Raw genomic sequence first — 11,781 nt, 5'->3', positions numbered from 1 at the left:
TAAAAAAATAAATATAGACAATATATTTCATTTTTTGGTCATAATCAAAATTGAGCTAATGTTCTATAGAGAACAATGTAATATATTGACATTTTCAAAATGGGGGCTCATATATAAAACTCTCATCTATTACTCATCCGAATAAGTTGTCACTCACTGATTTAGTAGAAATACAAAGGTGAAACTACAATTTTCAACCTATTTAGTAGATTTATCTCTTTTTCTCTTTTTACTCCTTTTCTTCAACAATCCTTTCTCTGCTAGAGTTTTCAATTTTTGTTTCTTGCGTTCTTTTTCTTTCTCGTCAAAGCCGTCATCCATCATCTTCATCACTGCCACGCGTTTGGCCTTGTAAACCTGCATATTAAAGTAGAACATACTTAAGCAGGCAGGAATGAGATCTCCACTTAGTTTGATTTTTGACAAACAAATATAACGTCTCATACAATTTTTTTTTTTTTTTCTTTTGAAGAAGGGAGAATTCAAACATGATTATTCTTATAAATAAATGCTAAAAAGCTCTTGGCCAAGCAAAAGAGAAAAACTAATAGGCCATAACAGCTTTAGACATGTTGACATACTTAATACATACCACTAATCTGAAATGATGAGAAAAGCTAAAAATAATAGCATCTTGATAAAATCATTATAAGAATAAGCATCTATTTCATCACAGCCTAAACGAAAACATAAGTTTTCTCCAAAAGACATTTTGTTGAAGCATTATGACAATTTTGGGCCTAAGGTTTCATAATAATTCAGCATTGAAAAGGTTTTCATTTCAGGATTTGATTCAGACATGTTGGTACACATTGATAGATTCTGGGGATGTGTAAGAGTAAGGGAAAAGTAAGGCATACCTTCTTACCATTCAAAATAAAGGATAAGCTAGATTAATATAAAAGTTGTGTACCACATTACTAGTGTCTAATTATCTTAAAGATTACTTGCACTTGACAGAAATCCTGGTAATTATATGGAATCCAATATCAATGAGATTTTTGAAAACTGAAAGTTACAAAATATTAAAAGAAAAGGTACAGGTAAGGCCTAAATATTCCAATAAAAGGGCTAATATTGATTTTTTTTTTTTTTTTTTTAAAAGAAGAAGAAGAAGAAGAAGAATAAAGCCTGCTTTTATACTTTACAAGACCAGTAATGCATGCTGCCCCATGCTAAACCCAGCTTTTTAGTCTTTAACCCTTCCCATGCACTTCTAACAGTGAATGAACCTAGGGTGATCAATCCATTGTACTTCACTTATGAAAAGAATTATAAATACTTATTTTTATAAGTTTCCTTCCAAATAAGTCATAAATCATCCCAAAAAAATTCTTATATTATATTTATCCTTTTCTTATTTCCAAATTAAAAGTAACAGGACCAAGTTCCAAATGTCTAAAGTTCTGTTACCTAAGATGCAACTGAAAATTCTTATATAAATATAAGAATATTCAATTGCATCTTAGGAAACTCAGAGCTCGGGACATTAAAGTATTGAACTAATATGGGACAAGGTTGGTCTTATCCATTCAAAAAAAAAAAAACTGTTATTTATATTTTTTCCATAGCTACCTCACCGCCTTGGAACCCTACTTTTCAACCATACATCTATAGGTATTTAACCTTGGTCCTTGAGGATGACAAAACTATTAATTTGGATGCATGTGGGACACTGAGCATGCATAATCATCAAGCAAGTTTATAGATAGTTATATGACAATTAAAAAGTTAGAAAATGAACATCAATGCTTTCAAATGAATTTGAATGGTTATATAAATCAAATGAAATTATTTATTACATCCATCATCTATCTATTTGTAACTGAAATGGATGAAAACTGGAAAGTTCTGATTAGCATAAATTGGAAGAACTACAATTTCTCAGATATTAAAAACTCTTCCTCAGTGCAAAGCTTATTGCCAACGAGACTTCTTTTTGGAGTAGCGTAAGAGAAAAATTCATCATATAAAAGTCACTTATAAAAAGCTCTTGGTTTGGCTTGGCTGTTTTCGCTTGGGCATTTTTTTGCTTATGTACATATTTTTAAAGCCTCACTTTTTTTCTAGGAAGTAGAACAATTATATTTTTGCCTAGCTTATTATTTAAGCAAAATAAGCCAATTAAAAAAAGCTATACCAAACCAATTAGAAAGAGTAGCAATGAATTTTTAATGTGACAATCCGGCTACAAATCTAGTAAAATCACCAAAATCATTCTGAGAGATCTTACCTTTGTAATATCAGAAAGCACCTCATTCTCTTTACATTCAAATGCTTCCAACTGTTTTCCAATATCAGCTTCTATTTCATGAATGAGAGCAACATCATTCTGCATACAACAAACATTAGAAGTAAAGAAAACAATTTAGAACTGGTCTCATATACCCATGAGGGTCTTCACTAGCTAAGATATATAGTATGCAAATTCTCAGCAAAAATCTGTAAGTTGATTATTCTTGGGACAGTTGTCCTGCAACAATACTCAGACAAGAGTTGAAAGCTATAAAGACAAGGAATATGGAAATGCAATAGACTCTATGGCATTGAATCTAAGGAAGATCTTGTGCATCTTCATTGCGCAATGGTGAGTGAGAGACCTTGTTTTAAGAAGTACTAGAAATCCAGAAAATTTCAACTCTATTTATTTTAAATAGAGAAAATACTGGTGTGATCTATCTAGCTACCTAGAAAATTGATGAGAATGTTTCATGGAGTATTGTATACACTGGATAAACTTCCCATTGAAGCTGGAGTTCTCCGTGAAAAGATATAACAAGATGCATGAAGTTCGGAGAAATTGAATCACATTTTTTCTTAGTTGCCACTTAAAATATGGTTGCTAATCTACTGAAAAAAAAAAAAAAAAAAACTGGATTATTCCTACCATGTGACATAGGACAAATTGGGGAATTTGTCTACATGTGCTTGTGGAGGGTTTAGGGTTAGGAGAACTTGTGGGTCTAGGGTTCAGAATTGTTGAAGAAAGGGTTGTGAGGTTGTGTTAGAAATTAAAAGATGGTTTGATGAATTTTTTATGGCTATCTAGTAGAAGAATTATGTGGGATTTTAGGGTGTTGATAGGAAAAAGAAAGGTGTTGTAAGAAAGAAGCAAAGAGAGAATTTTATGGCATCGAGGGGCTATATGCACAATACTTGTGAACAATCATTACCACAAGAAAGAGAAGAAGAAGAAGAAAAGAGAGAAGAGAGCGGGAGAAAAGAAACACGCGAAGGCCAACATGCCTTAATGCTCAAAACACTCAATATTATCATTAATCAACTCCCACTTATTTGAATACAATAACACATTTACATAGACCGTAACCTTGTCTTCTCCTAATAGAACTATGACCCATACTTAGACTATTAAACCAAACCCTAATTGAATTGAACCAATTCCACAAACAGAGAAAAAAATAAAAACCATGAACTAAAAAATAAAACTACTTATTAATAAAAATAAAACCCAAGGCCCATTTCTATTGTAGAATTACTAAAATACCATTGACTCTAGAATAACCAAATAAAATATAAAACCATAGGTAACTAGTATGGACACTTATTCTTGGGCCTTGCCTTAACCTAGACTTCCAAAGAGGATATTGCTTCTTTAACCATGCTATGGATGTGACATCACTATGTGTGGCTTCTAATGTACAAAAAGCTTATGTTAAGAACTTAAGATAAATGTCAATGATGAGAAGTTAAAGTGTCCGTTTGGCAAAGATTATATTTGCCAATTTATTTTATTATTTAACTTATTTTTGTTACTATTCATGGGTCTTACTGCACTTTTTGGTACTATTCATGAGTTTACTGTACTATTTCAGCTAACTTTTACTTTTATTTACAGTACTTTCAGCAAAAAATTTTCAGTTTCAGCAAAATAAACGGATCCCAAATGGGCCCTAATAATAAAATCATCCTTAATCCTTAAAAGCAAAAGGGACAGAAGCTGAAGGTGTCACATTCATTTTTTTTTTTTTCCCTTTTTCCTTTTTTTTAAAAAAAAAAGATTGTCTATATAGGATTTTTTTTCATTGTAGATAAAAAATTATAGTAAGCATATCCCAAAGTAAAGCACCCCTAAACCGCACCCAGCAAATAGTCAAGGAGAATTGTTGAGGAATTTGTCTTTAAATAGTATCTATACATTCTCTTGAAATCTGTTAGACAGGAATGGAGATGCAGAACCTAAGATAAATGATGAGAAGTTAGAGTTTAAGTGTCTGTTTGACAAAGATTATATTTGCCAATTTATTTTACTATTTAACTTATTTTTGTTACTATTCATGGGTCTTACTGCACTTTTTGGTATTATTCATGAGTTTACTGTACTATTTCAGCTAACTTTTACTTTTATTTACAGTATTTTCAGCAAAAAATTTTCAATTTCAACAAAATAAATGGATCCCAAACGGACCCTAACAAAAAAATCATCCTTAATCCTTAAAAGCAGGAGGGACAGAAGCTGAAGGTATCACATTCAAAATTTTTTTTTTTTCCCCTTTTTCCTTTTAAAAAAAAAAAAAAAGTTTGTCTATATAGGATTTTTTTTCATTGTAGATAAAAAATTATAGTAAGCATATCCCAAAGTAAAGCACCCCTAAACCGCACCCAGCAAATAGTCAAGGAGAATTGTTGAGGAATTTGTCTTTAAATAGTATCTATACATTCTCTTGAAATCTGTTAGACAGGGATGGAGATGCAGAACCTAGCATCCACCATTGTTTATATAAGACCTTTTTTTCAATAAATATATTTATAAAGAAGTGCTAGAGGGCTCAACCCACATACACAAGGGGTATGCAAAACGATGCACCCTGACAAAAGAGGATTTTGGGTCTTACTGCTACTGTATGTGTGTGTGTGTGGGCATGTGTGTAGCACAAAAGCACTGCAAGTGGCATTTGTGGTAAGACAAACAAGAAAGCATCCCAAATTCATAATGACACATAGGAGTTTAGCCATTCATAGAAAGAAATCACTCGTGACATAATTGTTAGCATTAAAATCTTTACCAAAGATACTTTCAGCTTTGATGCATGATCAAATGATGCTCTGAGAAACATAAAGAGTTCTATATAGATCTCTATATCATTTCCAGCAATATTTTCACTACTTACCTCGGTAACAAAGCTCACAGCCAGCCCTCCTCTGCCTGCTCTTGCCGTACGCCCCACACGATGGGTATAATCTCTAGTGTACCTGCAGTGGGCTGGCAGTTAAATCCCAACATACAGATGTCTTATAGGGAAATTGACAATAACTAAAATTAGTCAAGAGATGTAACCTAGGAATATCGTAATTTACAACAAGATCAACTGTAGGAATATCCAAACCACGGCTGGCAACATCAGTTGCGAGCAATACAGGAACTTGTCCAGATTTGAATCGATGTAGAGCAGCAAGCCTTAGAGACTGAGATTTAAAAGAATGTAATGCTGCTACTTCCTGATCAAGCTCTTCCAGTAATAAACTCAAAAGGTGACAGCTCCTGCATCCACAATGTTTTTTTTTTTGATAAGTCATACAAGTATTGCTCATACTGTGGATGAGAAATCAATGCACATTTTTATATTATAAACTTTCTTCACTGAAATGAACAACTAAGATAATGCTTAATTTTTTTATGAGTTTTACTAAAGATAAAAAGACTTCATATTCACAATGATGAACACCAAATACAAAGATAATGCTTGAAATATCCAACTCATTACATCATTTTTTTTTAATATTAAGATAATGCTTAATTTTTTAATAAGTAATGAGTTTTATTAATGATAAAAAATACTTTTTGTTCACAATTATGAACACCAAATACTAAGATAATGGTTGAAATATCTAAATCATTACATCATTTTTTTTTAATAAGTAGACCAAATGTTAAAACTCATTACATCATCTAGAAAAATACTAAGATAATGCTATGTGGAAATGAAGATGCTATTGATTATGATCTAAGGAAGAAAAAACAAATGATAAAGCCAAAAAGCCGAAGGGAAACATCTACAGCCATTGGGTGACATGACTCAGACTTTAAGTTCCCAAAGGCACAAGGGGAAACGACATTACTCTTTTTTTTTTTTTTTAATAAGTAAATAGAAAATGACATTACTCATGAGACTCCAATATTTAGAGAGAGGAATTACATCATGGCTATATCAGTTGACTTTTATTATAGCCCTGAAACTTTGATAATGAAAACTATATTGGAACACCTCACCCCAATAAAATAAAAAAACTAGAATGTAACCATGAACAACTTTGCATCATGACAAAAGATTTAAGGTTGTAATTCATATCATACTCTGACATAAGAAGGTTTGGTTACGATATTTTGAATAATTTCATTGTTGAGAACAGGTAAGAAATTTATGATCACACTCAAATGAGGATACAATTTGGGAGAAAAGAAGTGAAAAAATAGAAACCACAACTGAAAAATTAGCTAAAATTGTTCAGAGCTGAATCAGAATTAGCCAATCCTATATTATCCAAAAAAAAAGAATTAGCCAATCCTAAATTGTATATACCAATGACAGACTTCTTATTTTGGCACAATGTTTTTGCAATCAAACTTGACCTAACTGGAAGTTCAAGCAATAGTTGACTGGCCAACACACATATCTAAAACGGCAGGCAAGAAATTAGTGCTAGCTGAGAAAATATAATACAGCTAGCTATTAATGGACGAGGTGGGCCAAAGCAAACCAGGATGACTAGAAAACACACATCTATGTCCCACCTAATTTTATTTAAGTCTTTCAAAATGAAAACAGGTATGTATCAAGTTGTATGTTAAAGGATCATATTTCATCATTCAACAAGCCATCAAACTAAATGTCAAATAGGAAAATTGTTGCTAAATATCTCTAGCTACATGCTATAGGCCAAACTTACAAGCTACAGGAGGCCCCGATTTTTCCTCTTTTTCTAATTCATTTTTTCCCCCTTTCTTTTTTTCTTCTTTTATTTTGTTTCCCTCAGGGAAGTTGGGTATTGGGTAATGAGGCCCTATCTTAGTCTTGGCAGACATTGGGCTATTCCCAAATTATAAAGCACCAAAATCCCTCAGGATATGAAAGCATTTAATCATTTACATTAAGATCAAGGATTCAAGGTTCAACGCCAAACATTATTTCAATAAAAAGTAGCCAATTAGCTTATGTATAGGAGCATTCCCACCAAGCTCAATACAGATTTAGCCAAATCTGGTCTGAAAATCCTACTTTTACAATTTCAGCAAACTTAAATTCACATAGACCTGCATCAAGCTTAATATTTATTTGTCTATTTATATAAATATTATTTCTTCTCTCTCCAATCTTTTTTTTTTTTTGATAAGTAGAAGTAAATGGTAATATTGTTTCTCTCTCCAATCTCTTCCACTCTTTCACAATTTTCAGTCAAAATCTTCCCCAATCTTCACGCCCTAATTAAAACGCACACAGCCAACAACAACAACAACAACAAGATGATTAGAATCCCCAATTCAGCCACCCATAGTCACTCAAGCACTCATACACACAAAACCAATTATTGAGAAATTAAATGAAAAATAAAGCAAAATCCTCCAAAGGAGATCAAGAAGCGGAGGCGAGCATCTGATCCAACCTCAACACCGCATTTGATGATCAAGTGCCAGCTGTTGAAGCCCTCAAATTGAAACTTGAGAAGATCGATGGGTGAGTGGGGCTTGGACCCAGCAAAGAGGTTCTTGTTCTCCACCATAGGGATCGAGACAATGAGTAGGAGAGAGAGAGATAGAGAGAGTGAGAATTTTCAGATGTGCACACACACGCACACAGAAAACAAATATTAAGTCATTTGTGGTGGTCTGCTTTTTTTTTTTCTTTTTTTTTTTTAATGGGTATTGAGTTACTGTTCAATAATGACATTTTGTCTAAAGGCTGTTGATGCAAACCAGTTTTAAGTTAGTTTAGCTATATTTGTTGTAAAAATTTGGTTTGTTGAGCCTAATGCTAATGCTCTAACAGAGTAATGGTTTTACTCATTCCTCCAATCAAATAAGAGCAGGAGCAGATTTTAAGATGGATTTAGTGCAGAAAGCACAAACACAAAGCATTGTTGATTTAGCTATTGTTGTTGATATCTTATGAAAAGGTGCTCCATTTGTATAGCAAGTGGAAATGGTTCAACCAACAAACTAAATTTGCATGAGAAAGCTTGGTCCTAAGAATCCAAATCATATAGAAGCCTATATATATGGTACATAATTCAACTCACTATCAGTGGTATCAATACAACAGGTTGGTGACTTCAAACTTCAAAGCTTGAAGTTTTAAACAACAAAGGCAAACCAGCAACTAACATCCCAACTCTAGTTCTCACTTGAATGCATACTCAAAAGTCTTATTGATTTGGACCATATATGTGCAGATTATTTCATAAACACACTCATATTAAAAAAAAATGGCAAATTATACTTATCAAACAAATAATAAAAAAATGTAAATTACACTCTCTTTTTTTCCTATTGTTGAGGCAGAAAGCAAGTCTGGAGCAAGGATATATAATAAGTACTTTCATTGCATATGCATATATTGCTATTGAAAGGTTCACAACAACCAAATGTTTATTGTGATTATATGTGCAAGTGCAATTGGGAAAGACAATAAACTACAAAAAACATCAGAAAACAGTTTCAAAAATTCAGACTGTATTGTTCAAGGAAATAGTACCTGCAGGTGGAGACAAATATGATGGCGGACCGAACACCCATATCTTCTATTTTAGACAAAATGTGCATTAGATAAACATCCTTCACATTGTTAGGAATAAAAATATACTGCTGTTTTAGAGTGGCAACTGTCTTAAAGCCTTCGTATGCCTCGTAGAAGTATGCCTTATTTGCAGAAAGCTCAAGAAGTGCTTCCAGTTCACTTGTCATTGTTGCAGAAAATAATAGAGTTTGCCGATTTTTTGGCAAACACTTAAAGACCACCCTCAATTCCTCTTCAAATCCAACATCTAGAACTCTATCTGCTTCATCCAAAACTAAGAACTAAACAAAACAAAAGGAACATATAAATAAGTACTTCGATTAAAAAAACAAAGAATCACTAAATGTTTCACCTTAAGTGTAAATTTAGAATTGATGATGTGCAAAACTCAGTTGCAAGCAAATCAATCTCAGAGAAAAAGACAATGAGGCTGCATAATCAACTCCAATGGAGTTTGCTGACCCCATTCTAGTGCAAGTTGACACTTGACAAGCACAACATGGCAATAATGATGATGATAATTAATTTGTGGATTATGGTTTAAAAACATGGTGAACATGCTTCTGAAAAATTCTTAAAAGTGTTGATCAATGAACTTAAAATATTGAAAAATGAAAGGATAGATTAATTAAAAATAGTCACTCCAAGAAAGTTCTATAGGTTGCACCACATTACATATTAAAGCATCTAAAATCAATTAATTTGGCTGACAACAATTATTTGAAACAAGATCCATCACTGTTGAGTTGGATTAACAAAACCAAAACAAAACAAAAAGGTTAGATTATAAAAAAAATAAAAAATAAAAATAAAAATGATTACCCTAGCATTGGAGAACAAGGGAGGAATATCAGGATTTTCTTCCAGCAAGACCTTGATCCTCCCTGGAGTTGCAATCACCAAATGTGGCCTTGTCATCAAAGTCTTTGCCTGGTTCAGCATGTCCATTCCTCCAACAACCACAGTACACCGCAAATGCAAGCATGACCCAAGCGCCCTAAACTGCTCAGCCAACTGGTATGCAAGCTCCCTTGTTGGTGTCACCACCAACCCAAAGATGCCAAAGGGATCTTCAGCGAGGCGGTGCAGGATAGGCAATGCAAATGCAGCAGTCTTGCCACTGCCAGTCTGTGCAAGACCGAGTACATCACGGCCTGCAAGGATTTTTGGTATGCAGTGGGTTTGCACCGGTGTGGGTTTGTGCATTCCGAGCTCTTTGCAGGTCTGCACTGCCCACTCAGCGAGGCCAAGGTTGGCAAATGTGGCGGTGGTGGTAGTATCATGGTCAATGTTTGTTGATTTTTCAATATGTGGGGTGTTTGCCCCAATGTTTTGGGCGGTGGTGCTGGTGCTGGTTGTGGCAGTTGGTTTAGAGCGTTTGGTGGGTTTCGAAAATAGGGGGAAATCCTTGTCAACTAAAGCATCTTGATCCATTCTGTTTACAAGAAGTGAAAGGTCAACAGTTTGGGACCAGAAAATTACATTCACATGAAACTATCCTTTACAAACTTCTCCAAAAGAATTAATTGGAGTTCTTTCAACTGTGTGAGGTTAAGCAGCTACCAGAAAAAAAAAAATCAAGGATTCACTTCTACAGTTTAAGTTAACGGCCCCACCAAAATCTAGTTATCGTTTTACTCCCAAAGACAGTTTGCTCTGTCCTCCTGCCAGATCAGCATGAAAATAAAAGTCAGGGAAAAAGATGGAAGCTCCAATGTCCAACCAGTTTCAGCACAAGCCAAACATATCGTTGGGCACACAAATAAACGAAAAATTATCTAATATAATAATTACACCCAGGACACACGATTGTTTAGAGATTGGGCCATGCTAGTTTTATGAACCAGTACTAGGTGGAATTCAGTGCCATTTTAATTAGAACCATAAATTACGCATACAACTAATAGCAGCAGCATTTTCAATGTATTTCAGGAAAAAAAAAAAAAAAAAAAAAAAAAAAAAAAACTAAGACCTACGCATTGCTAAAATGAATCCAAAAAGTTCAAAAAATGACCTAAGATTTCATCTACCATCACTTTAATTACAACCATAAATTATGCATACAACTAATAGCAGCAGCATTTTCAATGTATTTCAGAAAAAAAAAAAACTAAGAACTACCCATTGCTAGAATTAATCCAAAAAGTTCAAAAAATGGCCAAAAATTTTGGTAAATCCTATTAAACATTGGTTCTAAACAAAATCATTGACCAAAAAACAAACAGATAAACTACAAATCCGGTCTCAGAGATTAACCACAAAACAAAACAAATAAATCCACTCAAAACCCTAAAAATTTTACCTTTCTCTCCAGTCTCTGCTCTCCGCCTCTCTCTAGTCTCCAGTCTCCACTGTTCAGTCTGTTCTCATCTCAGCCTCTCTCTGATTCTCTGCTCTCCGCCTCTCTCAAGTCTCACCTGCTCACCTCACCGTATCAGGTTCTGAGGTTCAGGAATCAGGTATAAAATTATAAATATTTGGGCTTTTATTTGTTTAGAACTTATATAAGATAACTTTGTTTATTTGGGCCCTCCCTGTCCCTGGCTGGTTTTGTAACTTTGTTTATCACTTATCAGTTTATCATTATGGCTGCCTAGATCCTCCCTGGACTGGGCGTTAAGTTTGGGCCTTCAAGTTTTTTTTTTTTTTTTTTAAAGCCTGCATTTTTTTTTTTTTGGCTATAGTTAGGATTTGTTTTGTTTTGTTTTTTTTTTTTTTTTTTTTTTTTGATGGGTGGGTCTTATTAATAAGTCTTGTGTTAGTGTTATGGCTGTGCTTAAATTTTTGTTTTGCTTGTGCTTAATTTTTTTTTAAATTTATGCAGGTTAAGATTGCTAAAAATTTGTTATTGTTCAGTGAAATTACAACAATACTTTTTATATAAATCAGGTTCTATTTCTCATTTGCTCTACATTTGAAAGTTATTTTTTATTTTAATCTTTATAAATATATTGTTTTATCATAAATGTCTACTAGAAAATATGCATATGGATATGAAAAACTTAAAAGAAGAAAAAAAAAAAATTAATTG

The 11,781-nt window shown here is 33.3% G+C and overlaps 1 protein-coding gene across 2 annotated transcripts; it reads right to left on the bottom strand.

Moving 5' to 3' along the window:
* LOC115986875 (DEAD-box ATP-dependent RNA helicase 36) lies at positions 1-11,258 on the bottom strand. 2 transcript variants are annotated; one of them, XM_031110232.1, is made up of 7 exons: positions 11,053-11,258; positions 9,573-10,414; positions 8,709-9,031; positions 5,297-5,500; positions 5,130-5,211; positions 2,234-2,332; positions 1-357 (listed from the first exon to the last, which is right to left on the bottom strand). In XM_031110232.1, the coding sequence occupies exons 2-7, from the start codon at positions 10,182-10,184 to the stop codon at positions 199-201; spliced, it is 1,479 nt and encodes a 492-aa protein (XP_030966092.1). In that variant the 5' UTR covers positions 10,185-10,414; positions 11,053-11,258; the 3' UTR covers positions 1-198. The 2 variants fall into 2 exon arrangements, with proteins under 2 accessions (XP_030966092.1, XP_030966093.1); XM_031110233.1 differs by having other exon boundaries at positions 9,573-10,185.
* Between the last annotated feature and the right edge of the window lie 523 nt (positions 11,259-11,781).

The sequence above is a fragment of the Quercus lobata genome, chromosome 4 (assembly GCF_001633185.2).
Source record: "Quercus lobata isolate SW786 chromosome 4, ValleyOak3.0 Primary Assembly, whole genome shotgun sequence".
NCBI classification, from domain to species: Eukaryota; Viridiplantae; Streptophyta; class Magnoliopsida; order Fagales; family Fagaceae; genus Quercus; species Quercus lobata.
The sequence above is the reverse complement of the archived record's forward strand: the minus strand, read 5'-3'. Positions and strand labels throughout refer to the sequence as shown.